A 26,572-nucleotide genomic window follows, 5' to 3' on the forward strand; every position below is an offset into this window, starting at 1 on the left:
TCCTCTTGCCAAGTTTAGGTAGAGGAAGTACTCTTGTCCACCATGGGTATTTGAACATCCAGAAATGGTCAAGCAAACTCCTCACCTTGAGTAATAACTTGAGTAATAACATGCTGGCAAATCCCTCATTAGAGCGGGGCAGATAGAACCCCTGCCATTTCTTCTTGTTGTTTTCCCCCAGCCACTCAATATTTCCTCTGTCATATCCATGTTGCTCTTCAGTCAGCTAGCACTCACCCAGGCCACACTTTTGTGTAGACAGTGGGAACACTGATTGATCACACTATCTGGGTCCAATGGAATGGAGATGTAGCACTGAGTGTCACTTGGTCAGTATCCCTCCTTCTGGTCCCTGTACATATTGAACAGGAAGCGTGATCAAATAAAACCCTGTGGCAGTCTCACCAGAGTGAGTTCCCCAAGTAGATGAGTAACCATCCAAAACTACTCTCTGGTCCTTCCAGAGAAAGATGAAAGGAGTTATTCAAGCTCTGTTCGGTCTGTCCCTGACAGGATGCACAGGCACGTCAACAATGCCTTGCAGTCAGTGGAAAAAAGGCATGATAGATCTAAAAGAATCAACCTGGTTGGTTGATCTTTGCCCATCACCAGAAGAGTTTAAAAGATGGAGGACTATCAAAATTTCAAAGAAGAGTATTACCATATTTTCTCATTTAAAACAAAAAGTACAATGGACAAATTATTGTTCCTATTCAGTTAGGTGTTCGGTACGTGGTGATGAGCATGGTATAAATGTCTGAAATACTCAAAGGTAGGTTTTAATATTGTTACAAATGTGCAGAATTAAGAAATGGGGAGTAAAGAAATCTCATTACTGACCTTTTTTTGAATATACATGGTATCACATCTTTTCAAAATGTTTTCAGGCAAGCTTGTGACATATTAGGGTGCCATCTTTGAACATATATCTCTGATAAAGAGGGAGAATGTGGAACTTAAAACAAGCTAATCTTTGTGTGGAGTTTTAGATTCCCATTGCAAAACAGTGGTAAAAAAAATCTAAATTTGCTGTTGTTCACATTTTAACAAGTGTCGAAGCCTCTGCCCAAGTTGAATCATTAGGATCAATATTAAAAATGTAGGGCCAACTTTAGAAAACAATGGAAATTAGGTGAAAATATATATTTTAAAATCTGAACCTTAGGCTCATATTTCTTTAACCCTTTGGGCAGATCCTTAGCTGATCTTCTGGGGGCTCAGGACAAAGCCAGACTGGCAAAAAATAGAGATGTAATTGTATTTGTGCCATATTTTTAAAATATTTGTCCATATGGTTACAACACGTTTAATCATGTACACTAACTCTTCCCTTGAACTTCCTACTGTCAAACTGCAAAATCTTCAACTAAATCTCGGTAAATTCCCTATTGAAGCAGCTAGCTACAGCTGAATGCGCCAGGGGAAACCAAGGGACTAAACCTTGCCCCAGGAAAATCAAATAACCACAAAAAATCTGGAAGAGCAAGGACACCATCCTCCATAAGGAATTGTAACATTTTAAACTAGAATACTAAAGTATTAAATTAAACCTCAAAATTAGTCTGATTTTTAAAAAAACTAGTAATACATACAGTAAGTGTTTTTTTAAAATCACTTTGGAATTAGTGTAACATAATCTGTTAACTTAAAATTCCATCTGTCCTACAGGAGGTTGATATCTTTTCTACAGGAACTCAGTTACTCAATGGAGTTGTCCCTGCAGGACTGGTGGAATTCTAAGGGTCCAGGACCATACTATGAAAGAGCTACAGCTCTAGGGCTACAATTCAGATTACTAATGAGACCTGCCAACCAGGGTGCTAAATTTGACCCCCCACAAAACAATCACTGTTTCAAGGTTTTAACAGTACCCATGCAAATAGGATATGTTAAAGGTGGAGGGTCTGCGTAGGGTTTCAGCCTTAACTCTGCGCTTCCTTGCTTTTCTGAGGTTGTCAGCTATTTGCATTACTACAGCAAATAATTTTTTTTAGTTTAATATCTTACTTATCACAGAAAACCAGGGTCCAGTTACTTAAGGTTTCAGTTGGACGTGGAATACGACTTCCTACGCTTGTCATGCATCAAACTGTTATGGCTGGCAATTGTTTAAAAAAATTCATTTTGTTATGAACTAGCCTGTTTTTCAACTGGGCTGTTCAGAGATGGATTGCTTTCTGGAGTTTTTGACAGGTGTAATTGTTAAGGCGTCATCTGTTCTTGTTTGCACAAAATACATTTTAGCCAACTGTAGGACTTGCCCGCTAATCTTTCTCACATCATTCCATTCTTTGCTTGCCACTAGACAAATCCCCTGTTATTTGACCAGATGGTGGAAAATCCATTCTCATGATAAGTTGCTTCTAGTTTGCATTTAGATTACCTGCAAAAATGGAACAATTTACTACTCTGCCTCTAACCATCTCTTTCCTCCTTTTTTCCCTTAGTTTGACTTCTTGTAACTAATTATTTAAATTCTGCCCTGTGAGTTAAAATTAGTCATAGCTTACATGTTTCACATATATGTAAATGCACTTAAGTTCTACCTCCAGTTGTATGATGGGTCCATCTAGAGTTTAAGTGACATGTAGAGATGGGAGGATGGGCTGTCCGATGTGCAAACACAGCACTTTATAGTAATTTCCCAATTGAAAGGATACTTTTGAACTTTTTAGTGTAAGTATGCAACCTTTTAAAAACAAAATCAGGTGAAGGAATGCATGTAGCTTTTTTGATACCACACACAGCAAGGAGAGAATACAAATATTAAATGAAATGTGATTTTTGGTTTGATTCTTAGGCATACTGTTAGCTCTGTTTCTAGTCTCTTTGGAAAACAACCTTCTATAGCAGCTATATTCTTGATAAAATTTCATGTTGATTTTTTTTTGCTGTCATGAATAAAGTGGCAAATTTAATCTGTCGAAAAGCTTATATGGAAATAAATGTTTGTTTTTAAAATCATTTAAAACTTAGCTAATTTTTGGTTGAGCTAACCATTGTAGATTGATTGGACTCAAATACTCCTCAGTGCTTTAATTTTTAATTCAGGAAAAAATACAAAAAAATCAATTTTTCAAAGCCTAAAATAGAACAGGAATATGTAGTCCCCAGAGTAAATAGCCAAAATACAGTTTGATCTTGGGCAAAATCAATTTTTTGTGTGTGGAACCTGTGAGATCTACTATCCCTGCTGATGTATTGTATTAAACAACGAGCTATCAAAATTAATTTTGGGAAGATAGTCTAAAAGGCATTTTTAGAGATAAAATATAGGGTTGACTGTCTCAGAAAAACTGCCTGGACCCTATTCAGCAATCTTTACTTACTGCTTACTTTGGCTAGCTACACTGGGAGATTTGACTGGGTAAGGAGTGCTGAATAAGTCCCTGTATGAGGTAGTCCTTATTTCTGACCCATTTCTGACCCACATTATCTTACTTATTAGTTTATAATTATTTAAATATAAATATGTGAAATGCCAGTTAAAGTAGATGGCATAGGTGACGGGCTTATTATAAATACCTAAAATATACATAGTTTTATTCACTATTGCATTTCATTTATGTAGCGCAACTGACATCTTAAAATCTTAATAATAAGAGACAAACATCATACAAGGAGATATGGGGAATTTTTTCAAAGCATTGTTCTGGGTGTGAGATAATGACTCCTGTGTGACTAAAAACCTGTTCTGGACTGGAAAATGCATTCCATAGGACTTCAGAAATATTTTCTTGTTTAGTTTAAGCATAGAGGGCCAATTTCTGTGCTAATTTAGGTGCCATGCAATCTCATTGAAGTCAGTAGGATTGGGGGATTTATGTTGATTCATTATTTGGCCCAGTGTTTTCACAGCAGGATTTTTCCTTTTTTCAGTATTTATTTTTAAATAACTGAAAAAGGAGAGAAATAACTCTAATCTTACATAATATTGGGCAAAGATGTAGAAACTCTGAAGTTTAGTACTATGGATACAGTGTATTCTTAACTGAGTTTCTTCTGTCACCTTGCCTGGGTTTCTGCAGTGCAACAACCACCAGCTTTTTTGTTTTTTGTTTGAGACCTATAATCAAGGTGTTATTAAAGCAAATAGTCTGTGTAGAGAATTTTCAGTTACAAGAATGGCTCAGAGATATTAAGATAACAATGGTCAGAAATTACAGATAGATACTGTCTATGAAAGGTTTTAGAATGATGTTTTTCACAGGATACTACTTTGTTGATTAAACATTTTTTTTTTAGTTGTATTCTTTACAATGATAAACCAAATAGTCTCATTTTCAGGGAGCTAACTACTAAATTTCATTTTTTTTAAAAAAAGGAGAAATAGTTTTTAATTTTGTGGAAGACACAAAAACACCTAAAAGTTAATTATATGTCAGAAAAGATAACAAAAAAGTAATCAGTTGGATATTATTTTGAATGCAATTTGTTTATTTTTTAAAAGAATGCTGAACTTTTATAGATAAATTATAATTTGTTGGTTATAAATAAAGGGGGTTGCAATGGAATGAATGGCAAATCTTTCTGAGAATTTAAGGGCCTGATTTCACAAGGTGCTGAGCAGTGTGTGATTGCTGCCAAGTGCTTTCACCATCCCTTGATGTCAATGGAAGTTGAGGACATAGAGAACTATTTAAAAGGTGGTCAGCATCTTTAAGATCAGACCCTAAAATACTGCTGTATCCTTGATCCTTTGTTACTGAAGTCAATGGTAGATTTGCTGTTGACTTCAGTGGGAGTAGGCTCAGGGTTTTAATTGGCTGGGTTTTTTAGTCCTTATTCAGGCAGAACTCCCATTTGTATCAGTGGAAGTTTGCCTGAGTAAAGCTTGCAGCAGCCAGCAAAGTATGTCAATGAGATAAGCAGTATTTTATTTACCCAAAATGTGTAAAGAATGCATTCAGTTTTGTATCTATGAAATTCTTTACCTTTTCCACATTCATTGCTTTGAGAAGGGAAACATTGCTCTCGTGGAGAATTGACGTTTCATTTACTCTCATTGCAAATTTCAAAAGAAGTAGAAACTACTGGATGTGTGTGCACAATGCAATTATGTAAAGAGATCAGACAGATGTTAAAATTCAACATACTTATTGTCCTGCATTACAGTTGACTGTAGAGAATCTCTAGTCATGTATATCTGTTTTTGATACCTCTACAGAATAACTGTCCAACATCCTCTGCCCAACCAATCAGAATGTAGGAAAATCTACAGATATGACGGAATCTACTGTGAATCTACCTACCAGAAGTATGTTGAAATCTGTGTGAGTCTTACCTCTGGCTCGTGCATTAGTGCTCGTGCTCTCCCGCTATCAGAAATTAAACATGTATTGAAACCTTATACTTCTATTTAAATGAAAAACCACTAAAACAGGGACAGAACATTGTTGTTTAATTCTTTGGAATTGTGCTCTAAAAGTTAAAAAGCAGATTAAAAAATCCTGAGACTTTATTAAATCTCTTCTGTATATTACAATAAACAAGCACTTATACAGTACAAAATCTAGGCAAAGTATATTGCACAGGTGTTTCACATCTTAGGGATTTGAAAGGTGTGTTATGTATAAATTAGCTGTCACTTTTTTCAGTCGTGTAATGGAATGATGAGTTGTAATTTGCATAATCCTTTAAGAAGTCAAATTATACTGTCATGTAGCAGATTTAACATGCTAGCTAGGATTTCATAGCTTTGCAGCTAATTAGTATGTACCTTACAGGACTGTTAAATTGGAGTTGTCCTCTTGCTTTGTCCGTTGCCTTTGTCCATTGCTTAATGGTACCTGCATTTGTGACTAACTACCAAATGTTACTAGTCCTTCTGATGAAAGTACTGTAGGTGTCTATTAATATGGGCAAGCAAATGTAACATGATTTGACTTTTATTACTTTTACAGTCCACAGAGTTTCTTTTTGAATATAGTAAGATTTATGATCTTTCATGATTAGATTCAATAATCCATTTCCAGTAAGAATTGAGAGAGATGACATTTTATAACTATATTATAGATGATTTTGTATTAATATTTTGCATTACTACTTTTCTGATTATTTTTATTGAATTTCCTTAATGTTTAATTTTTATGTTCTAACTATATTCCTGTTTTGTGGCATATTAAATCAGTTATCTACAAGGAGATAAAGAAAATACTACAATTGGCGCAATAGAAATTAATTTCCAGAAAAAATAGTGTTTACATTGTAGCTAGAGATTTCTTTGGCAAAAAAGCAATATTTGTTGTGTTTCTTCAGTTCATATTTCCCTCCAATTATTCTATAGCTTGTTGTCAATTTGATGAATTAATTTAGTAACTGGGGAAACCAGCACAGTAGTAAAAGTTGTAGCTATAGAGTGGATGAAGAATAGAAATAAGGTTTGTAAGAGAAGAATATAAAGAAGAATTAAAGTTTGCGATATTAGAACATAAAGAGAAATCAAGATTGAGCCAAAGATTTCCAAAGTGTTAATTCACTTGTTGAGCCACGATGGTAGTCTGGCTGAATGTTGAGTCATCTGGTCATCTTCCATTTTTCTGTTTTTAGAGTTAAATTATTTCCTTTTTATTCATGGTTAACATTGATTTATTGATCATTCTGTAGATAGTTTTTTAATCTGTGATAATTTTATAAGCCATCCATCCAGATATGACACTATATACGAGGGGTAATCAATTATTTTTTGTCAAGGTCCATTATTATTATTATAATAAAAATCAATAATGATAATAACTACATAAAAAGATGTTGGGCTTCATTTAAAAGCGTCTGATGGTCTGGATTTGGCCCGTGGTCTGCCTATTGACTACTCCTGCTGTATAGTGTAGTCTGTTTTATTTGTTATACACCAGTTCAGTAACTATAAATGCTTAATGATTTCTTTAAGCATAATATTAGATTTGCCATCAGCGGTTCATGTCAGTTTGTAAAACTGACTTCATGATTCTGGAAACGGTGGCTGTGGAGATACAACTCTTGGCACAAGTAGTGTATAGTAGTTTGGCCAGCTTTGATGGAGGTTGCAAGCACAATGATGGCTTCAGTCAATGGCTTACGAATACTCTGATAGGCGTAGTTTTTAATAATAGATATCATTTGCAGTCAGCGAAGTTGCAGTAGAAAGCAGATATGACAGCAAGAAAAGTGTCTTGGGTCTGTATTAATTACAGGCAAATATTGGCAAAATAGTCTCAAAATTTTAAGTTCGATGAAACAGTCAATATTATAATTAGTCTTGAAAGGATTCGATTTTTATCAGTTAATGTCAATAGCATTGATGCAGCCATTTACACGCAAACTATCAAAAAATATTTCCTTGGATAACAGAAATTTACAGATTAGGAAGGTAAGAAAACTGCTGCTTGAGAAATTATTAGAGTTTGATTTAAGGATATTTGTATTTTGACATGCATTGTTGATAATTTGTGTGTTAAGTGTTATAAATCTTTAATTTTTAAATCTCAATGACTGCTATCATTAAATAATTATTGTTTGACCCCAGAATAATTTCCCACTGTGAAAATTTAAATAGATAAAAATAGAAATAATGTTTAAAACCCATAATTTTGTACAATTGTGAAAATTTAGATCAATAAAATCCCCAAAATGTTTCAAAATAAAATTGATGTTATTCATCAAAATTATCAAAAATATAATTTGAATTCTGCTAAGCCTAATTATAATTATTTAATTTAATATAGCTGACGTTGCTTATCTGAATTGTTATAAACACTATTGTGCTATTAATGTCACATAATAAGCATAGGTTTCTGGGGAAGCATGTAATATATTTCTCTCTATAGCAGTATGTAGCAGGTTTTGACTTTCCTCTAATGTTGATAGAATTTTTTCTATGGTTCTTTGGAGTTGTGATACTGTTGAGGATAGCGCATATACTGCATATTTAATTGCTGTGTGCTGTAATTTATATCTTTTTCATTGTTGATGTTATTGGAAATTCTTCAGATCCTATGATAATGTGTTTCCATTGACATTAAAATTTAACTACAACCATGGAAAACCTTCCAGTAAAAATGACAAAAGTTTAGATATGAATGCTACAAGCCGAATTTAAACTTTTGGTACTATACAGGCATACATTTTATGAGAGGTAGAATTTGGTTATTTATAGAGCGCTATTAAAATGTTCTGCCATAAACATTTATAAATCTTTCCATTGTCATACTGGCTGGTTTACTTTTTTTGCTAAATTTCAGTTACACTCTATAGTGATTACTTTCTATAGCCCTGATTCTGTGCACCTTTCATATCACAAAGAGTTAGGCCACTTGTGCAGAACTTTCAGTGAACAAGAGTCCACTCACTGGTGGAGCAATGACTACTTCAGAACCTATATTGGGTTCTATATTGGAGCATAGGGCTGGCTCATCCTTTATGCAGCCGTCACCATTTTAGCATTCAGGAAAAAACGGATTTTGGGAAGGACACTGGATATGTGAGGAGTCAAGGCCATCACTCTCTACATGCTGTTTAACCAGAATAGCTACACAGTAGTCACTCTGATTTACTTCTGATGACAGCAGTACTTACTATTGTAGGTACTGCAGGCTTGTCACCAAGCAGTGTTGCTTAAAACTACAAGACTACTAAGGGCCAATGCAGAATAGGACAGGACAGGAACCAGAGTGGCGTTTGGAGACTTACTAATGTAAATAGAATTTTTCCATCCCCTAAATGTGGAAAAAAAAATATAATGAGGTCCTGTGCTCTGAGGTTAACCCTGTATTATTAGGGTTGCCAACTTTCTAATCTCACAAAACCAAACTCCCCTGCCCTGCCTCTGCCCCTTCTCCGAGGCCCTGCCCCCACTCACTCCATCCCCCCTCCCTCTGTTGCTCGCTCTCACTCACTTTCACTGGGCTGGGGCAGGGGGTTGGGGTGCAGGAGGGGGTGAGGGCTCTGGCTGGGGAATGTGGGCTCTGGGGTAGGGCCAGAAATGAATTCAGGGTGTGGCAGGGGGCTCCATACTGGGGCAGGGGGTTGGGGTGAAGGAGGGGGTGAGGGCTCTGGCTGGGGGTGCGGGCTCTGGAGTGGAACCAGAGATGAGAGGTTTAAGTTGCAGGAGGGGGCCTCAGGGCTCGGGCAAGGATTGGGGTGCAGGAAGGGGTATGGGCTCTGGTGGGACTAGGGATGAGGGGTTAGGGGGTCAGGAGGGGGCTCAGGGCTGGGGCAGGGGGTTCGGGTGCGGGAGGAGGTATGGGGTTGGGATGTGGGAGGGGGCTCAGGTTGGGGTAGGGGGTTGGGATGTGAGGTGCAGGCTCTGGGAGGGATCTGGGGCAGGGGGTTGAGGTGCAGGCTCTGGGAGGGAGTTAGGGTGCAGGAGGGGGTTCCGTCCTGCAGCAGAGGGTTTGGGTGCAGGAGGGGGTATGGGCTCCATCCGGGCAGCACTTACCTGAGGCGGCTCATGGTCAGTGGCACAGCTGGGCTAAGGTAGGCTCCCTGCCTGCTCTGGCTCCACACTGCAATCGGAAGCAGCTGGCATGTCTGGCCCTCAGGCGGAGGTGCGGCCAGGCAGCTCTGTGCTGTTCCCAGCCAATGGGAGCTGCGGGGACAGCGCGTGGAGCTTGCCCCTACCCCAGGGGCCACAGGGACATGCTGGTCGATTTTGGGAGCTGTGCGGAGCCAAGGCAGGCACCCCGCTACACTGCTGACTGGACTTCTAACAGTGATGCTGACCAGAGCTGCCAGGATCCATTTTCACCTAGGCGTTCTGGTCGAAAACCGGACTCCTGGCAACCCTACGTACCATGAACCTAAGAGAAATAATTTTCCATAAATATACACAATACCTAGAGCCTTAAGTAGTCCAAGCTTTATTGTGAGAGTTTATTGAAAAGGGTTGTAGCCCTATTGGACAATGCATGTGATTACATTTACTAAAGTCCCAGTGCATAACACTGAGTGTCTATGGTTCAAGGGATTACTTGTGTAAGAGATCTGTGTATAGTGAATATGCAGAATAACCTTTTCTGACCTAAATCCAGTATTAGTGTGTGTGAACTACTGACTGTCCTTTTTACCCACGCTTTTCTTTTACTGGTGTCTTGTGCCTAACTTTGACAAAAGTAACAATTTGTGACATTGTATTTAAAGCTGTGTGGTCATATGTGCAAAATGATTTTGCAAAAAGGATGTTGCAGCACAAATTTCTGAGAGTAGTTGCACCATACAGTGATCATTATTAAAGTCTTTACAAGTACACCTCTACCCTGATATAACACGAATTCGGATATAACGGGGTAAAGCAGTGCTCCGGGGGGTCGGGGCTGTGCACTCCGGTGAATCAAAGCAAGTTGGATATAACGCGGTTTCACCTATAACGCGGTAAGATTTTTTGGCTCCCGAGGACAGCGTTATCTCGGGGTAGAGGTGTACTGCAATTAATAGTATTAAGAAAGATGTTAAATACCACAGTAACACTATTTACATAGGCAAAACTTTAAATATTTAGAATAGTGACTGTTGTATGCTGCCTATGACTCCTGTGCATATTACTCCAATTAATGTTATTGGAAGTTCCACCAGGGATTAAGGGGAATACCTAATCTTAAAAGCGACTGCAAAATGCCTGTATTTCCCTGCTGTCTGCCAAAAGTTCATGTTTTGCAGGCTCACTAACATAAAATTAGAAAGTGATGGTGGAGTTTTTTATATTCAGTGGAGGTCTGAAAGAACTAACCATGTAGTAGTTATTCAAAACTTTACAATTTTGCCTCTGCAACTAAATATGTAGGGAACAAATATTGATAATGGGGTCTTCAATCTAGTAGAGAAATGTATAACATGATCCAGTGGCTGGAAGTTGAAGCTAGACAAATTCAGACTGGAAATAAGGTGTACATTTTTAACAGAGTAATTAGAACATAAGAACGGCCATACTGGGTCAGAACAAAGGCCCATCTAACCCAGTATCCTGTCTTCTGACAGTGACCTGTGCCAAGTGCTTCAGAGGGAATGAACAAAATGGGTAATCATCAAATGATTAATCATTTGAACAATTTACCAAGGGTTGTGGATTCTCTTTCAATGGAAATGTTTTAGATCAAGTTTGGATGTTTTTTAAAAGATATGCTCTAGTTCAAAAGGCATTTTGGGGCTGAATTTTATGGCCTTTATTATACAGGAGGTCAGACTAGGTATTCACAATGGCCCCTTCTGGCCTTGGAATCTATAAACTGCGGTATTTACAGTGTTCTACATAATTAGTTTAGGAAATGCTGTGGTAACATTCTTTAGTTCAGGTTCTGAAGTGTGTCTACTGTAATACGGGGAAACTAAGTGAAGGAAAGTTTAGGTTGGAAAACAGGAAACCATGCTCTTAGCTTAACAAGCTCTTTCTGAGGGATCTCTTTTGGAGGTCAGCTAGGAAGAAAAGAGTGTCAGATTAGTTTTCCCATCAAAAAATGGTGATGGCAGGAGGATAATGCCTTCCCATGCTGCAAAGCAGACTGGTAAGAGGTTTGGGGTGAGAGAGGCAATCCTTTTATGGGTGTGGGCACAAATAACTAAAAACAACTTTTTTATAGAGCCTTACTGACTGTAGGCCAATGTAATGGCATCTGTTCCTGCATCCACAAGTATTCTAGGATCATGGTTGGACTTGATGTTGTTGGATCCTAGGAAAGGTCACTCAAAGAATGTATTGTAGGAGCCAAGGAGATAATTTAAATTTCTGTCATACTAAGATCCTCAGTGTTGTTACAGATGGCCTGTCTACAGCTTTCGAGGTATAACCAGACCTGTCAGTCACTGGCAGGAAAGGTGTGGGCTTGGCCCAGTTCCTAAAGACTCAGACAGTTTTTGTTCTATCTCCACAGCTGGTTAGTTAGTTCCAGATTCTTCCTGTTGAGGAGTAGGAAATGACAATTAAACCCAAAGGAAACCTCAGTTCACTTCCGGAATCATCTCTTTGTCATGTGAGAAGCCCTCTTTTCTATTTGCTTAAAACTCTGGGGGCTTATGCCCTGGCTCACATTCATGGAGTGCTGCATGACAGTCAAAGATAGGAAGAAGACAGGGATATAGGACTTTTGGAGCTCCCTAGGTTATCCATTAGAAGAGCTCATATGTCTTCATCCCCTTGGATCTTTGATCCTGCAAAGAATGGATTCATGGGATCACTCCTTAGTGGGGCCTTCCTTACTAATACAACTTGCAGGTTGTAATACAATTCCTCACTAATACACTGTCATCCTCACTCCAGTCCAAAATGGGAAACAAAAGGAGTAATGGAGAGCTAGTAATAGTTCCTTCCCCTCTAAGGGGAAGCACTATTAGTATGCCTCCAAAGGACAGGGAAAGAACATAAGAACGGCCATACTGGGTCAGACCAATTAGCTGTCTAGCCCAGTATCCTGTCTTCCAACCGTGGCCAATGCCAGGTGCTTCTGAGGGAATGAACAGAACAGGCAATTATCAAGTGATCTATCCCCTTGCCCATTCCTAGCTTCTGGCAAACAGAGGCTGGGGACACAATCCCTGCCCATCCAGGCTAATAACCATTAATGGACCTCCATGAACTTATCTAGTTCTTTTTTGAACCCTGTTATAGTCTTGTCCTTCACAACATCCTCTGGCAAAGATTTCCACAAATTGACTGTACGTTATGTGAAAAAATACTTGCTTTTGTTTGTTTTAAACTTGCTGCCTATTAATTTCACTTGGTGACTTCTAGTTCTTGTGTTATGAGAAGGAGTAAATAACACTTCCTTATTTACTTTCTGCACACCCGTCATGATTTTATAGACCTCTATCATATCCCCCTTAATCGTCTCTTTTTCAAGCTGAAAAGTCCCAGTATTATTAATCTCTCCTCATATGGAAGCTATTCCATACCCCTAATCATTTTTGTTGTCCTTTTCTGTACCTTTTCCAATTCCAATATATCTTTTTTGAGATGGGGCGACCACATCTGCATGCAGTATTCAAGATGTGGGTATACCATGGATTTATATAGAGGCAATATATTTTCTGTCTTATTATCTATCCCTTTCTTAATGATTCCCAACCTTCTGTTCACTTTTTTGATTGCTGCTGCACATTGAGTGGATGTTTCCAGGGAACTACTGGGGGAGCTGATGGACAAGGGAATAGCAGAATTACCAGGTAAATTTAGGAAGTTTGTGGTACTTGCCAGAGAATATAGGAGAAAATAGAAACCTTATGTCAGGGCCAAACACCCTCTCTGGGTTTTCAGTCAGGATATTCAACTGGAAAGAGAACCCTCCAGGGAGAGGTGGGGATAGAGACAACTCTCTAGTGGAAACTTAAAGCAGTCTGCAGTGCTCCAGCCTAATCTGGACTGGCACTCCAAATGGGCAGCCATCTTCTCCAGTATGCAGATCGCTAGTTGCTCTCCTGTTCAGACAAGTAGTTTTTGGAGGTCATTCAAAGGGGTTATTCAGCAGACTTACTCCAGTTCCTGAAGTATAGATTCATTTAATTTCCATCATCATCCAAACCAGGGAAACATTGGGACAGGCATTGGGATAACTGCAAGCTTTTGTAGAGTGAGATAATAGATCTAGGCCCTCTGCTTCATCCTCTTCCTGGTCACAAAGAAATCTGGTAGAAACAGAGCGGTGCTTGACTTAGGATACCTCAGCATGTTCTCAGTAGAGATCAAGACCAAGATGGAGAAGGCCATATCCATTCAATCAATATAGGGGATTTTCTTATTACCTGTAGATCAGGAGGATACCTTCTCCATATCCTCATTTATAGGGTCTCACAGGAGGAGCATATACTTTACCTTGGGGGATTGACAGCATTTACAGCACAGATTTTTTGGCCATCCTTTCCTCTCATTTCATTTCTAAATATATATATTTTTTCCACATATAATTTTTTCCATTGGCCTGGGCTCACATGAGGCCTGTAGATCTTCCTTTCACATCTTCAATACAGTCTTGTGTCTCACCTGACATCAGATTGCTAAGGAATGAAAGACAGAATTTTTCCACTGTGTGAGCTTCTGAAAGTAGCCATTATGGCTCATGGCAGCCTAGAAGGTTGCATCACCCACTCAGGGATAAGAACAGTCCTGGGGACTTGGTCCTCAGAGAAGATACTCAGTATGGATGTCTGCAGCTCAAAGTGATCCAATAAGGCTCAGTTTCCCTTTGGGACATTTTAGAACAGATTTGCTATTAATTTATGTAATCTGATATATGGAAATAGGCTTCCATCCTTCCACAGGGAGCTGCAAATGCAGTTGTCCTGGGCAGAAAGATCCTGCTGTCTGTCCACCACCTCTACATTGAAAGCAATGTTAAATGTCACTGCAGAGTGGCTCAGCAGGAGAAAAATTTGGCAAGTTGAATGGGGGCTTCTGCAGGTTAGACCCCTGGCGAGGACTTTGGCTCCCCAGTGTTGGTCCTGTTTGTCTCTCTTCATTCTCAAGGTAGTCATCAGTTTTCCCTGTCAGTGAGCCAAGGGTCGAAGTAACAGATGCCCTGGCTCAGAACTGGACACGAGCTCTGTATTCCTTGCTTTCCATTTCCAACTGAGGGCAATTTAGAAGCTCAAAAAGCAGAAAACATTAGGAGTCCCAAATGATACTTTACTGAGTACCATTTGAGCTATTAATCCCAACAGTGAGACCTTTCTTGCTCCACCAATGCTGGGAGGAATCTTTTGTTTCAAGGTCCAGTTTTACATCAGGAGCCAGACAGGTTAAACGCAATTGAGAGCCACCTGAAAAAAGATACTTTCAGAATATCTTATCATTTGTAGCCCCAGGAAAAACATTCTCCTATGTGAGGTACATGAGAGCAAGGCTGGCATTTAAAGTAACAGTGTAGAGTCCACAATGCTTCTCTAATATCAGCTTCAATATTCCATGTTTTGGAATTCCTGTAGGAAGGCCTTGGCAGGGGGCATCAGGGTCTCCATACTGAAGAGCAAGTAGCTACTTCATCAGCCATCCCTCGAATAGCACGCAAGGGGAGGACCATGTCTCTTGAACATTAGATGTCTTCTCAGGACAGCCTCTCTCTTCCACTTAAGATTTTGAGACCCTCTCTGGTACCTGAGTCTGGTCCCTTATGTTCTCCCATTGTATGAATTTGAAGAAAGTCTGCATATCTCCTCTCCATTAATTTTTCCTCTCCTAGAAGAATATTAGGCTGGAAGCAATGCAAATAAATAGCCCTCTTCATGCTATACTACCCAGTGCCATAGGGGAAGTAAGCCTACAAGTCTACCATTTCAGAATGATTGGCAACCAGATGGTCATACGTTTGCCCATATTCAGTTATCCAAGTTGTACATCCAATGCTTGGCTGATGCAGCATTTGGGAGAGTGATGCTCCAGCGTGCAATCCCTCGATAACAGAGAATGGAGGTAGTATCTGCTTATAAATTAAATTATAATTATCTCCCTCCCTGAATGCATGCTGTTATTAAAATCCCACTGTAATACATCAGTGAACCTTAGCATAATGGAGAATAAGAAAATGTATATTTTTCTGAATAATAAGTGTGGACAGATCTGTCTGGCTCTGGGCAGATTGTTCTGTATTACAATACAGAATCCAATATGACTTATGGTTCAGTAAGAAATTTTGAAGTTTATTTAATCTCTACAGTACCTCATTGTAATAGCTACCTTGAGTTAATCTTAAAATGAATTTGGCATTGGTCAGTTGACCTATTTACAGTTATCCTTTGCTGTGGAAATGATCTGAAATGGGTTTAGATGGACCACACCCTTTCAGAAAAGTATTAATCACAGTCTGATGATTCTGTGTTAGGAAATGTTTCCTGGTATTCTGCCTACATTGTTCTCACATTTCATTTCCGCTTCATAAATGTTTCCTATAGGTTCATGTTCCTGTTTTCTAAAATGGAAAGGTCAATTCATTTGTTTGTGACTGAGTTGCTTTTATGTGCTTGGCAAAGTTTCACTTTGCCCCTCCCCTTCAATAACTACCACTCTTACAAAATCAAGAAATATTAGTACCAAAGGGAACAAAAATATCAGTTATGGACAACATAATTGAGCAAGAAAACAAATTAATTGGCTTCACTAAAGTGTAATTTTCATTACGTGATTGAAACTAGCACCTAATATTTTTTGATAGAAGTAGTTAGCAAAATACCTGCAGTAAAGTATGTATGAGAACTGTGGGAACTTGAGCACATAAGTAAAGGTCAAATTAAGAGTAATAGAACTACCCTCTACCTTTTGTAGGCATGCTGTTGAAGGTTAGAGACCTGCATATCTACCAACCGATTTAAAAGAGGTATATATGCTGTTATTTTTTGGTGCCCAAAATTAAACTGTATTATACAAGGGATAGAGAAGTGCTCTACTGAATGAGCGAATATAAGTTGGTGAAACAATGACCTGGGCTACACTAGCGGGGGTGTTCGAACTAAGATCCGCAACTTCAGCGTCGCTATTCGTGTAGCTGAAGTCGAAGTATCTTAGTTCGAATTACCTGGCGGTCCTCACGGCGGCGAGTCGACTGCCGTGGCTCCCCCGTCGACTCCGCGTACTCCTCCTGCCGAGGTGGAGTACGGGCGTCGATTCGGGGATCGATTTATCGCGTCCAGACGAGACGTGATAAATCGATCCCCGATACATTGAACACTAGCCACCGATCCAGCAGGTACTATAGACGTACCCAATGATTAAGTAAATTTACCTCATGTAAAATGGTAAGGGCCTAAGTGTATTTTATCATGTATTTAATGGATCATTTAGTATACTAAATATACTATTTAGTAATATATATAAGCAGCTATATAATCAATGTAAATGTAGGCATAGTTTAGTTTGGTTCATCACCCCTTTGAAAAAGCTTTTTTGGGGAAGGAGTGCAAAACAACATTTTTGTTTTACTCGGTATCCTGTGGTTCAACACTTGAATTGTCCCTGGTTTGGGTACAGTTCAAGGATGACCTTACAATGAAACATCCCAATGATGCAGCAAAATATAATCAGGATAAACCAGGAAAGTTCCCAAAATTGCTGTCAAATGTTAACAATGATAGTTTTGTTATTGCTAATCAATCAATATACTTGTATAACTGAGTGTGTAATGTGGAATCTTATATTTGGTCATAGATATTGTTAATAATTATTATGTAATAAATTGAATCAGAAAAGAGCAGTGTTGTTAGAATGTAGGGTGTCAGCTTGGGTATAAAAGAGTGTATGGAGACTTAAGTCTTTATCTTTGTTTGTTAACAGCCTTGTCTGTGTGTATTCAACCAGATCATTGGCCAGATGTATCTCAACTGTTCACTGGGGTGTGGCACTTTGTACCTCTGCAGAAATAAATCCGTGCCCTGGATCTGAAATCTGGAGTTAGCAGTAGTTTTGTCTGCTACAGCAAGCAGTGGTTGTCTGTTTTGGTAGGTTCGTAAGGTAACTTCTGGGCCTGGGTGGTGATCCTGAAAACATCCTCACATGCTAAATACTTTCATAGGTTCATATTCATAGATTTTTAAGGCCAGAAGGGCCATCATGATCATCTAGTCTGACCTGCATAACACAGACAGTAGTATTTCAACAAGTGATTCTGGCATCAAGTCCATAACTTCTGGTTGAATAACAGCATATATTTTAGAAAGAAAATCTTGATTTAAAGAGTTCAAGTGATGGTCAATCCAACACATCACTAGGTAAGTTGCTCACATAGTTAGTTGCCCTCACTGTTAAAAATGTGCCCCTTATTTCTAGTCTGAATTTGTTTAACTTCAGCGTCCATCCATTGGATGTTGTTATGCCTTTGTCTGCTAGATAAAAGAGCCCTTTATTATCACAACAGTTTTTCCCCATGTAGGTACTTGTAGACCATGGTCAAGTTACTTCTTAACCTTCTCTTTGGTAAGCTAAGTAGATTGAGCTACTTTAGCTTCTCACTGTAAAGCGTGTTTCCCAGGCCTCAGATCATTCTTGTAGATCTTTTCTGAACCCTTTTTAGTTTCTCAGCATCCATTTTGAAGTGTGGATGCAAGAACTGGACACATTTCCTGTAATGATCTCACCAATGCCTTATACAATGGTATTATTATTTATTATAAGTATTGCTATAGTACTGAGACCCCAATCGTGGACTGGGATGCCATTGTGCTGGTCCTGTACAAAACAAAAAGATGGTCCTGGCCCACCATAACCACAAAGTCCTTTCCCGAGTCACTACTCCAAAATAAAATCCCCCATCCTATAAGTGTAACCTTGTCCTTGGTTCCTAGATGTATGATCTTGAATTTAGATGTATTAATATGTTATTCAAGTGAGCCCAGTTTACCATGAAATCTAGATTGCTCTGTAGAAGTGACCTGTCCATATCATTGTTTACCACTTCATCAGTTTTTGTGTCATCTGCAAATTGTACCAGCAGGGGTTTTGTTTTCTTCCAGATCATTGATTTATCTGTCTGATCAGGTACACTAGAGGGGATAAAGAGCTCGTCTGCATAGCATGCTGGGGCTAGGCATAATCCATCTTTCAGAGCTGTTGTACACAATGGCTTGGAACAGACTAGTGATGCCTGCTTTAAAGACTTGGCTTCACAAGGTTATAGCAAGTTATGGGGAGGGGCATAGCCCTAACCTCTCCACCCCTAACCCCGTGGGTTGGTTACAGTTGGGAGCAGTGCTTGCTACACCCTTTTAAATGGGTTGAGATAGCCAGAAGGTATTGTTCCCTTAAAGATTATTCTATTCAGTCATTGACTTTCTCACGTCCCTTCTTATAGCTTACCCTCATTGAGAGCACAATTGAGTCCTGCATATTTAGGGTTTAAGTTAACACCTTCTTGTTTAGCTATGTAACTCTTTTCAGCTTCGCCATGATTAAAAGTGATACAGATTTTGTTCACACACACAGCCTAACAAATATCACTAAACATATGAGATAAGGAAAATTCTGACTGTTTCTTTTAGTTAACTACTTTTTACAATAGCAACAGACTTCCTTAATTTAAAGCAGGTCTTCATTCGGCGTCATTTAAGTTTTCCCTATAAGAGAGAGATTGCTCTGATCAAGAAAATTAAGAATTAAGTAAATTCTGCATCTTTTCAAATTGGGATACAGGAAGCACAAGTCCTATTTTAAATCTTAACTGGGAGAAGAGTGTATTCACCAACTTAAAATTGTACAATTATACAACTTTTGAAAATTAAAGAAGAAAGCAAATACGAATCTTTTAATGAAATTTTGGAATTGGAAGATGAACCATGCATCTGTGATGAGTGTAACAAAATAGTGATGAATTCACACATTGTCAAAAAAGAATGCTGCATTAATATATAGAACTTCCCCATAACTTCTGAAAACAGGTAAACCAAAGGGAAAACTCTGGTCAACAGTGAGGGAAGACATGATGTTTTCAAACTTCATCTTTCCCAGTTTGTTTTACTATGAGAGATTGGTTAGATTAGATACCTTTTGCCGTCATAGTTTCACTGAACTTTGTGAACTCAGTGTTTCAGGAAATGACAGTAGGTCTGCGCCATCTCTCAGGTTGCAGATTGTGGTGCAGAGCAGTCTGAAGTGCTGTATCATGCAGTGTTTATTAGAGAGGTGCTTGTCATTTGATATATTAGGGAATTAGTTCCTTGTTTATAACCTCTTTTTAGCTGAATGAATTAAGGGTGAAATTCACCTGTTTCTGCACAAATGTCAATGAAATGGACTTTGTGAGGCTCTGGACAGTGGGTGAGTGGATTAAAATTCATCCTCCTGCCCATAGGCTGGCTAATGCACTGCAGCACAGTCCCCACCACAGATGAATAGCAGCTGCTGCCCATCAACATCTTTGTGGAGTTTTTTGGCCACTCGATCTACATAAACACAGCCTTCACCAACTGGCATCCAACATTCCTCTCCATGCTGGCTTGTTTTTAGAGATGGTGTGGAGCTGGGCCATCCCTATCGGGGTGCAGGGCCTGGACATAGGCGCTGAATTTCCAATCTGCCGGGGGGGTGGTCCCCTGGCTCCGCCCAGGCCCCGCCCCCACTCCACCCTTTCTCCCAAGGCCCCACCCCTGCCCTGCTTCTTTCTACCTCCACCCTGCCTCTTCCTCCCCCACCTCTTCCTGTCCCCCACCCAGTTCTGGCCCCTCCGAGCATGCTGCCCCCTTGCTCCTTTCCCCTCCCCTCCAGCACCTCCTGATGCCGTGAAACATCTAATCCGCAGCAGGCACTGGGGGGAGGGGGAGGTTTTGGTAGGGGGGCTCCTTCTCGCCCTGCCCACCAGCCACTCGCCCCCCTGTTCGATGCCTCACCCCATTTGGCCTCCCGCCTTACCTCCCCACCTGCCTCCTCATGATTTTGTCAAAGTGCAGGCCTGGGGTGGTTGCCCCGATTTGCCAAACCCAAGGGACCGCTCTGGTGTGGAGTCCCTCCAATATATTCACATTAACTAATCTGCACCCTGTGGTCAGTGGCTCAACAGAGCCTTAGTGGTGTGGACACACATTCACTGTGGTGAATTTCACCCATTATGCCTTTTTATGTGTTTATTATGAGTGACTTATATGTGGAATTCCTAGAGTAGGGAAAGACATACAGAGATCGTCAAGCTTCAGAGCAAGGCAAATGGTGTAATGAACCCCACTCACTTGGGGGTAGACTAGTGCCCTAGGTGTTTGGTAATAGGCTGGGTATACCTAGGTTTGGTGGTAGACTAGTGCCCTAGGTGTTTGGTAATAGGCTGGGTATACCACAAGCTCAGAGGCAAGTGCTTTAGGCATTCCGAGCTCTAGTGCTTCAGGCTGAAGTCATCGGCATGTTCCCAGAAACACTTGCACCTTTGTGTAACTGAGAGTTCCTTCAGCAAGGCTGCCAAGAATAAAACATTCAAATACTCAAGTCACAATTTCTTTAATGTGTTACAGTAAACAAACAAAGCAAGTTTCTAACAGAGCCCCTCAGGGCAAGTTAGTACATGGGTGTAAAGGTAACTGTGATTATAATTTGTTACATGCAGTGGTGTTGTTGCTGTGTTGGTCCCAGAATATTAGAGAGATAGAGTAGATGAGGTAATATCTTTTATTGGCCCACCTTCTGCTGGTGAGTGAGAGAAGCTTTCGAAGTTACACAGAGCTGAAAAAGAGCTGAAGACGACCTATATGTAAGCTAAAAAGCTTGTCTCTCTCCCCAATAGAAGGTGGGCCAATAAATTTTTTTTCTCTCACACCTCATAACCCTTCACTCTTTCCTTTGGCCTGCAGTCAGTAGCCCTGTGTCCTTCTGCTGTGGCTCCTGCTGTCCCCTGCCAGCTCTCAGACTTTCCAGCTCACCTCCCAGGCTGCCTATCTGACCTTCTCCCACAGATAGCTCCCAGGCTGCTCCTGTTTTCCCTCGTCCCCTCCGGAACCTGAACTCCTCAGACATCAAGCTGTACATACTTCCCTTTCCTGTACTCTGCAGGTTATGCAGTCCTCTGCTGACTGGATGTTGAATTTGGGGTTAACACAGTGTTCAGTAATGAGCTATTAGATTCATTACAACATTGTGATATCATGTTTTTAAAAATGATGATGAAAACCACAGAAGAACACATAACATGCTTTCTGCCTGGAATTTATTGAATGTATAGAGCCATTGAACTAAAATCAGGTTTCATCCTTTTACACATAATCATTGGTTCTCAGGTTCCATTACTATACAGTGGAATGGGAAGTACTGTTGCTTTGTAGGGTTGTATTTTCATTGTCCCAAGGGATTTACCTGCCTCATTGTCCTTTTTTGTCCTGGTATCATCCTAACAGAGGCATTCAGGATTAGCAGACTTGTTCTCTGAAGTGAAATGGTGGTTGTTGTTTAAGAGAGAGATGAAATAGACAAAATACTTAACGTTCAATATCTAGGTTATTGACTTAGGTCTGGGGGAAAAAGCAAGATTGATTTTGGTCCTTTGTGTCAGTTGATTTCAAAGTCTACCACAATGAGGCTTCCACTCTGAAAAATTGAAGAAACATTAGTTGTTCCAGGATCCTTAGGAAGAATGTACTAAATACTTATTGGGATAAATAGGCCCAAAGAGCTGCATTGCATTTAAAAATCAATCCTCTTTTTCATAATATAATTAAATGTCTGTCGTATGAGACATTCTTGTTGTATAGTTGAATTATGGGTGAGAAACCTAATCTTCTGAGTTGCTTTACATATTTCACTTTGCCCTTCTTAGAAACCTGCATGATGGTGTGATTTTCCTGATTAAGCGTGACAATGCAACCCATACTAAATTCAAGATGTTTGAGTTATAAAACCAAATGGTGGAAACAAAGACTTTCGCTTGACATTCTCAGATTTCGCCCCCTCCCCCAAACTCCAAAGATGCTTGGAATGAAAAATCTAGCTAGCATGGCTTAGTCAGGCACAATGGCTTGCTGCTTGCCCCAGGCAATGCATAGATCTCATAACTAAGAAACCATGTTATGATTATCATAGCAAGAGGCTTGCTTGCTTGCTTCTAGGGGTAGTAGCAGCTTTTAGAGTTATTGCATTACTTCTTGATTGCTACTGATAGTTATGTGGCAGGCAAACCTGGATATAGTATCAGCCTTATATCCAGGCCATGCAACAGCATTGGTGATAACTGTGGCATTGAATTGCTATAGCATCAGGTAATCATCCATAAAAAAGTGCTACTGAGCTGCTGTAAAATTCACAGTTTGTGGATTCATCTGATGGAGGTACAGTACTGTAAACCAAATCAAAACCATGAGACCACTTGGATTATGTGCTGTTGTGAAAGTTCAGATTAGATGGTGCACTTTTGCTAAATGTTCATGGATTTTCAGTGTCTGGGGACAGGAGCCAGAACATGTGGAGGTCCTGCAGCTCTGGAATTTTCTTTCTTTGTTGTTCCAGCAGGTTCTAAGCTTGTTTACTTTCAGGTCATGGTGTAAGTCTCAACTGTGTACTCATATTTTTGCCTGAAAGAGATGATTGTGGGGAATATATTAAAATTCATTCTGGGGTAGGACTCCATCTGGGTTGACATTTGTGTATTGCTTATTAGAGTCACTGTGGATAGTTCTCTGAAAACATTGCTCAATCTGCAGTGGCAGTCAAAAAAGCTAACAGAATGTTAAGAACTATTAGGAAAGGGATAGATAAGACCGAAAATATCATAATGCCATATATAAATCCATGATATGCCCACAACTTGATTACTGCATGCAGTTCTGGTTGCCTCATCGCAACTAAGATATATTAGAAATGAAAAAGGGACGGAGAAGGGCAACACAAATTATTAAGGGTATGGAATAGCTTCCATATGAGGAAAGATTAAATAGACTGGGACTTTTCAGCTTGGAAAAGAGATGACTAAGGGGGCATTTGATAGAGATCTATAAAATCATAAATGGTATGGAAAAAGTGAATACAAGAACCGGGGTCACCCAATGAAATGAATAGACAGTAGGTTTAAAACAAATAAAAGGAAGTACTACTTCACACAACACACAGTCAACCTGTGGAATTTGTTGCCAGGGGATGCAATGAAGGCCAAAAGTATAACTGGGTTCAAAAAAGAATTATATAAATTCATGGAGGGTAGGTCCATCAATGTCTATTAGCCAAGATCGTCAGGGTTGCACCCTCATGCTCTGGATGTCCCTAAATCTCTGACTGCCAGATGCCGGGAGTGGATGCCGGGGGATGGATCACTCAATAAATTGTCCTGTTCTGCTCATTCCCTCTGAAGCATCTCTCACTGGCCAATGTCAGAAGACAGGATATAGGGCTAGATAGACCATTGGTCTGACTCATTATGGCCATTCTTATGTAATTTTTGCGCATGCTTCCTGAGACTGATTTGTAAATCTGAATGTAAATGAAACTGCTAGCTATTGGTCACCATGACTTTGATATTTATACCCTCTCTGCCATGCCAGTGGCTTTTCAGGGAAGGACGATGGGATTGCTGTTCTGCACATTTCTTTTTGATTGACAGATTAGTAAATTCAACTCTCGGATTATCCGAAGCAGGGAAATACTATTTGTTGTTGTTTTTAGGCAAAAATTTACATCTCCATTAAAAGGAAAAACATAATTTTGAGAGTTGATATGAATGCACATATTGCATAAAGACAGCAAAATCACATAAAGAAAAGAAACTTATTATTTTTTTAAGCAAATAGCCATAAACAGGAAATTACTGTTTTCCCCCTTCATGTTTGTTTTTGATACTGAATATCTCCCCCTTTCTATTTATTATTATTACTACTGTTATTATTCTAGCCTCCTTTATTATCAGTCATATTCACTGTTACTTAACCTCCAGCCAAAGAAGGAATGGCATATAGTTCCTTAAGGAACTCATGTGAATGCTTCTTTGTAGGTCTGTGCCAGGGCAACTTGGGTCAAGACCAGTACTCTGTGTGCTTTTAAGGTGTACACTGTCCATCATTTCCAATGATGTACTTTGTTTCCACTGGCTTGAGGCCTGTGTTCTAAAGGCCACAGTATGCATTCCAGATGGCAATGCAAACAATGTCTGTCAGTGAAAAACAGGTAACAATAACAAACCAAGAAGGTAATCCGAGAACTGAAACATACAGTCTAAATATGGTCTAAAATGCAAAAGAGTCAAACATATTGGTTACAATGTATAAATACATGATAAAATATTTATTATATAGAAATAAACAATGTATGCAATAAAACAATGCCAGTTTAATTTAGAATGATAATGTACCATGTTACTGAAGAAAAATTTGCATTGAGATGGATCTTCCACTTTATAGCTTACAAATTTGAGCATGGGACTTTCTCCGTGATGCATTTGAAAGCAGGTTTTAGATGTGGGCATGAAGATTCTTTTTTTTGTCTTAGGTTTTAGTTATATAAAAGAGTATTGTTATTTTTACAAGTAATACTTGAGCTTTTTACACACATTCTGCCAGTGATGGTGGCTTTACAAATGAGCAAGGCATGGGATTTCTACACTGTTTGGCTTTTTGCTTCCGTCTATGGATGTTAGAGAAAATTCTTGGAAAACAACATTTTTGAAGTTTTAGAAAACATGGGACATTTTTCTGGATCATTAAAATTTCTCCTGGTATTTCATGAGAATGAAAAGTAGCTTAATAAAAAAGCCATTTTCTTCCAAAGCTCTGTTTTTCTATCCATATTGGAATAAATGCTAGTTTGAATACCTGGCTCGTTTCCCAAAGTTGCACCAAATTGTAAGATGGTAAATTAACTTGAATATGGAAGCTGCCTTGCTTGAGATATATTGAGCATAAATGAGGATGGTGTATGCTGGTAGTGTCAGGTGCCGTAATTGTCCATTGCCTCACACCTTGTGTAGTCATTTACAGCTGTGTAAAGTGAGCATAAAATCAGAATGGTAGGAGTTTACTCCTAGTTTACACTTGCTACACTCAGCCATAAATCATAATACAAGGTGCAAGTAAGTGTAGAATAAGTCCCAATCCATGTAGAACATCTACAAAATTGACCCAAAATAATGTATGTGATGGAAGTGGAGCTGCTCTGTGATAACTTATGAATACTGTCTGTTGACATAGTTGTTTGGGATGTTTACTATGAAAATATGTTGATTTACTAATATGGGCAGTTGCTGGGAAAAACAAGCGGGGAAAAAAAACAATGGCTCAAGATTAAGCCACTCGTCTACAAATGCTTAGAGGTTGTTGGGGCTGGGAGACCCAGGAACACAAGCAGATCAAAAGGTCTCTAGTAGTTTAAAAAGGGACTCTTGAGAGAGAGAGTGAGAGAGAGAGGAAGACAGTTTTGGGGGCTCTGTTCCAGGAAACCTGACTGCGATACAGACACATGCTGGAGTATCTGAAGAAGCTAGGCCTGCTTTGGTAACAGCAAACCTTTGATAAGATAGACATGCGTGTAGATTGTTGTTTTAAAGTCTTGTGGATTTGGTCCTACTGTGATAAATAACACTACTTTAGTTTTAAGGAGGCTGTCGGGTCATTAAATCTACCAGTGGTCACAGACTCACAAAGAGAAGAATTTCAGTTACCAAGCCCAGACACAACTGCTCAGTAAGCTTGGTTGATACACAGGCTACTGTAACTTAGGTCTCAGTCCAAGATTGGGGAAACTAAGGCATTCTATCTCAAGAGAGGTAAAGGCCTGAGGCCTGACACCTGAGTGTTGATTTTCAAGTCTAAGGCTTGATCTACGCTACAGAGTTAGGTCGATGTAAGGCAACTTACTTTGACCTAATTATGATAGGGTACTCACTATAGCCTTGCTCCCACCCATGTAAGTGTCCTACTACACCAACATCATAACTTCACCTCCATGAGAGGTGTAGGGCTTATGTCAGTGTAGTTAGGGTGACGCAGTGTCCATGTAGACACTACATTACTTACATTGGCTGTTATTCTGTCAATTTCCCAGCTCCATGCTTAAAGTAGGGCTGTCACTGGAGCAGGTGGGTGGCTCCAGCTAGATCCTGAGCTCCCCGCTCCCAGCCGGGCTGTGCTTGCCTCCATCAGAACCTGGCTGCTCCCTCGCTCCCAGCCAACCTCCTCCCTCCAATCCAAGCTGTGCCTACCCGGCTCCCTGCTGCCAGCTGGGTTGCTGCCCAGAGGC

At 39.6% G+C, this 26,572-nt stretch overlaps 1 protein-coding gene across 5 annotated transcripts in view; it reads left to right on the forward strand.

The window, feature by feature from the left end:
- NPAS3 (neuronal PAS domain protein 3) overlaps window positions 1-26,572 on the forward strand; it is an 821,267-nt gene that overhangs the window by 86,816 nt on the left and 707,879 nt on the right. For 3 of the 5 annotated variants that reach the window (XM_054028282.1, XM_054028280.1, XM_054028284.1), the window contains exon 2: window positions 5,168-5,257. The exons of the other annotated variants lie outside the window; for them this stretch is intronic. In XM_054028282.1, coding sequence (XP_053884257.1) covers window positions 5,168-5,257 — 90 coding nt within the window. The remainder of the gene's footprint in view (window positions 1-5,167; window positions 5,258-26,572) is intronic. 5 annotated transcript variants of the gene reach the window in all.

The sequence above is a fragment of the Malaclemys terrapin genome, chromosome 4 (genome assembly GCF_027887155.1).
Source record: "Malaclemys terrapin pileata isolate rMalTer1 chromosome 4, rMalTer1.hap1, whole genome shotgun sequence".
In the NCBI taxonomy this organism is placed as follows: Eukaryota; Metazoa; Chordata; order Testudines; family Emydidae; genus Malaclemys; species Malaclemys terrapin.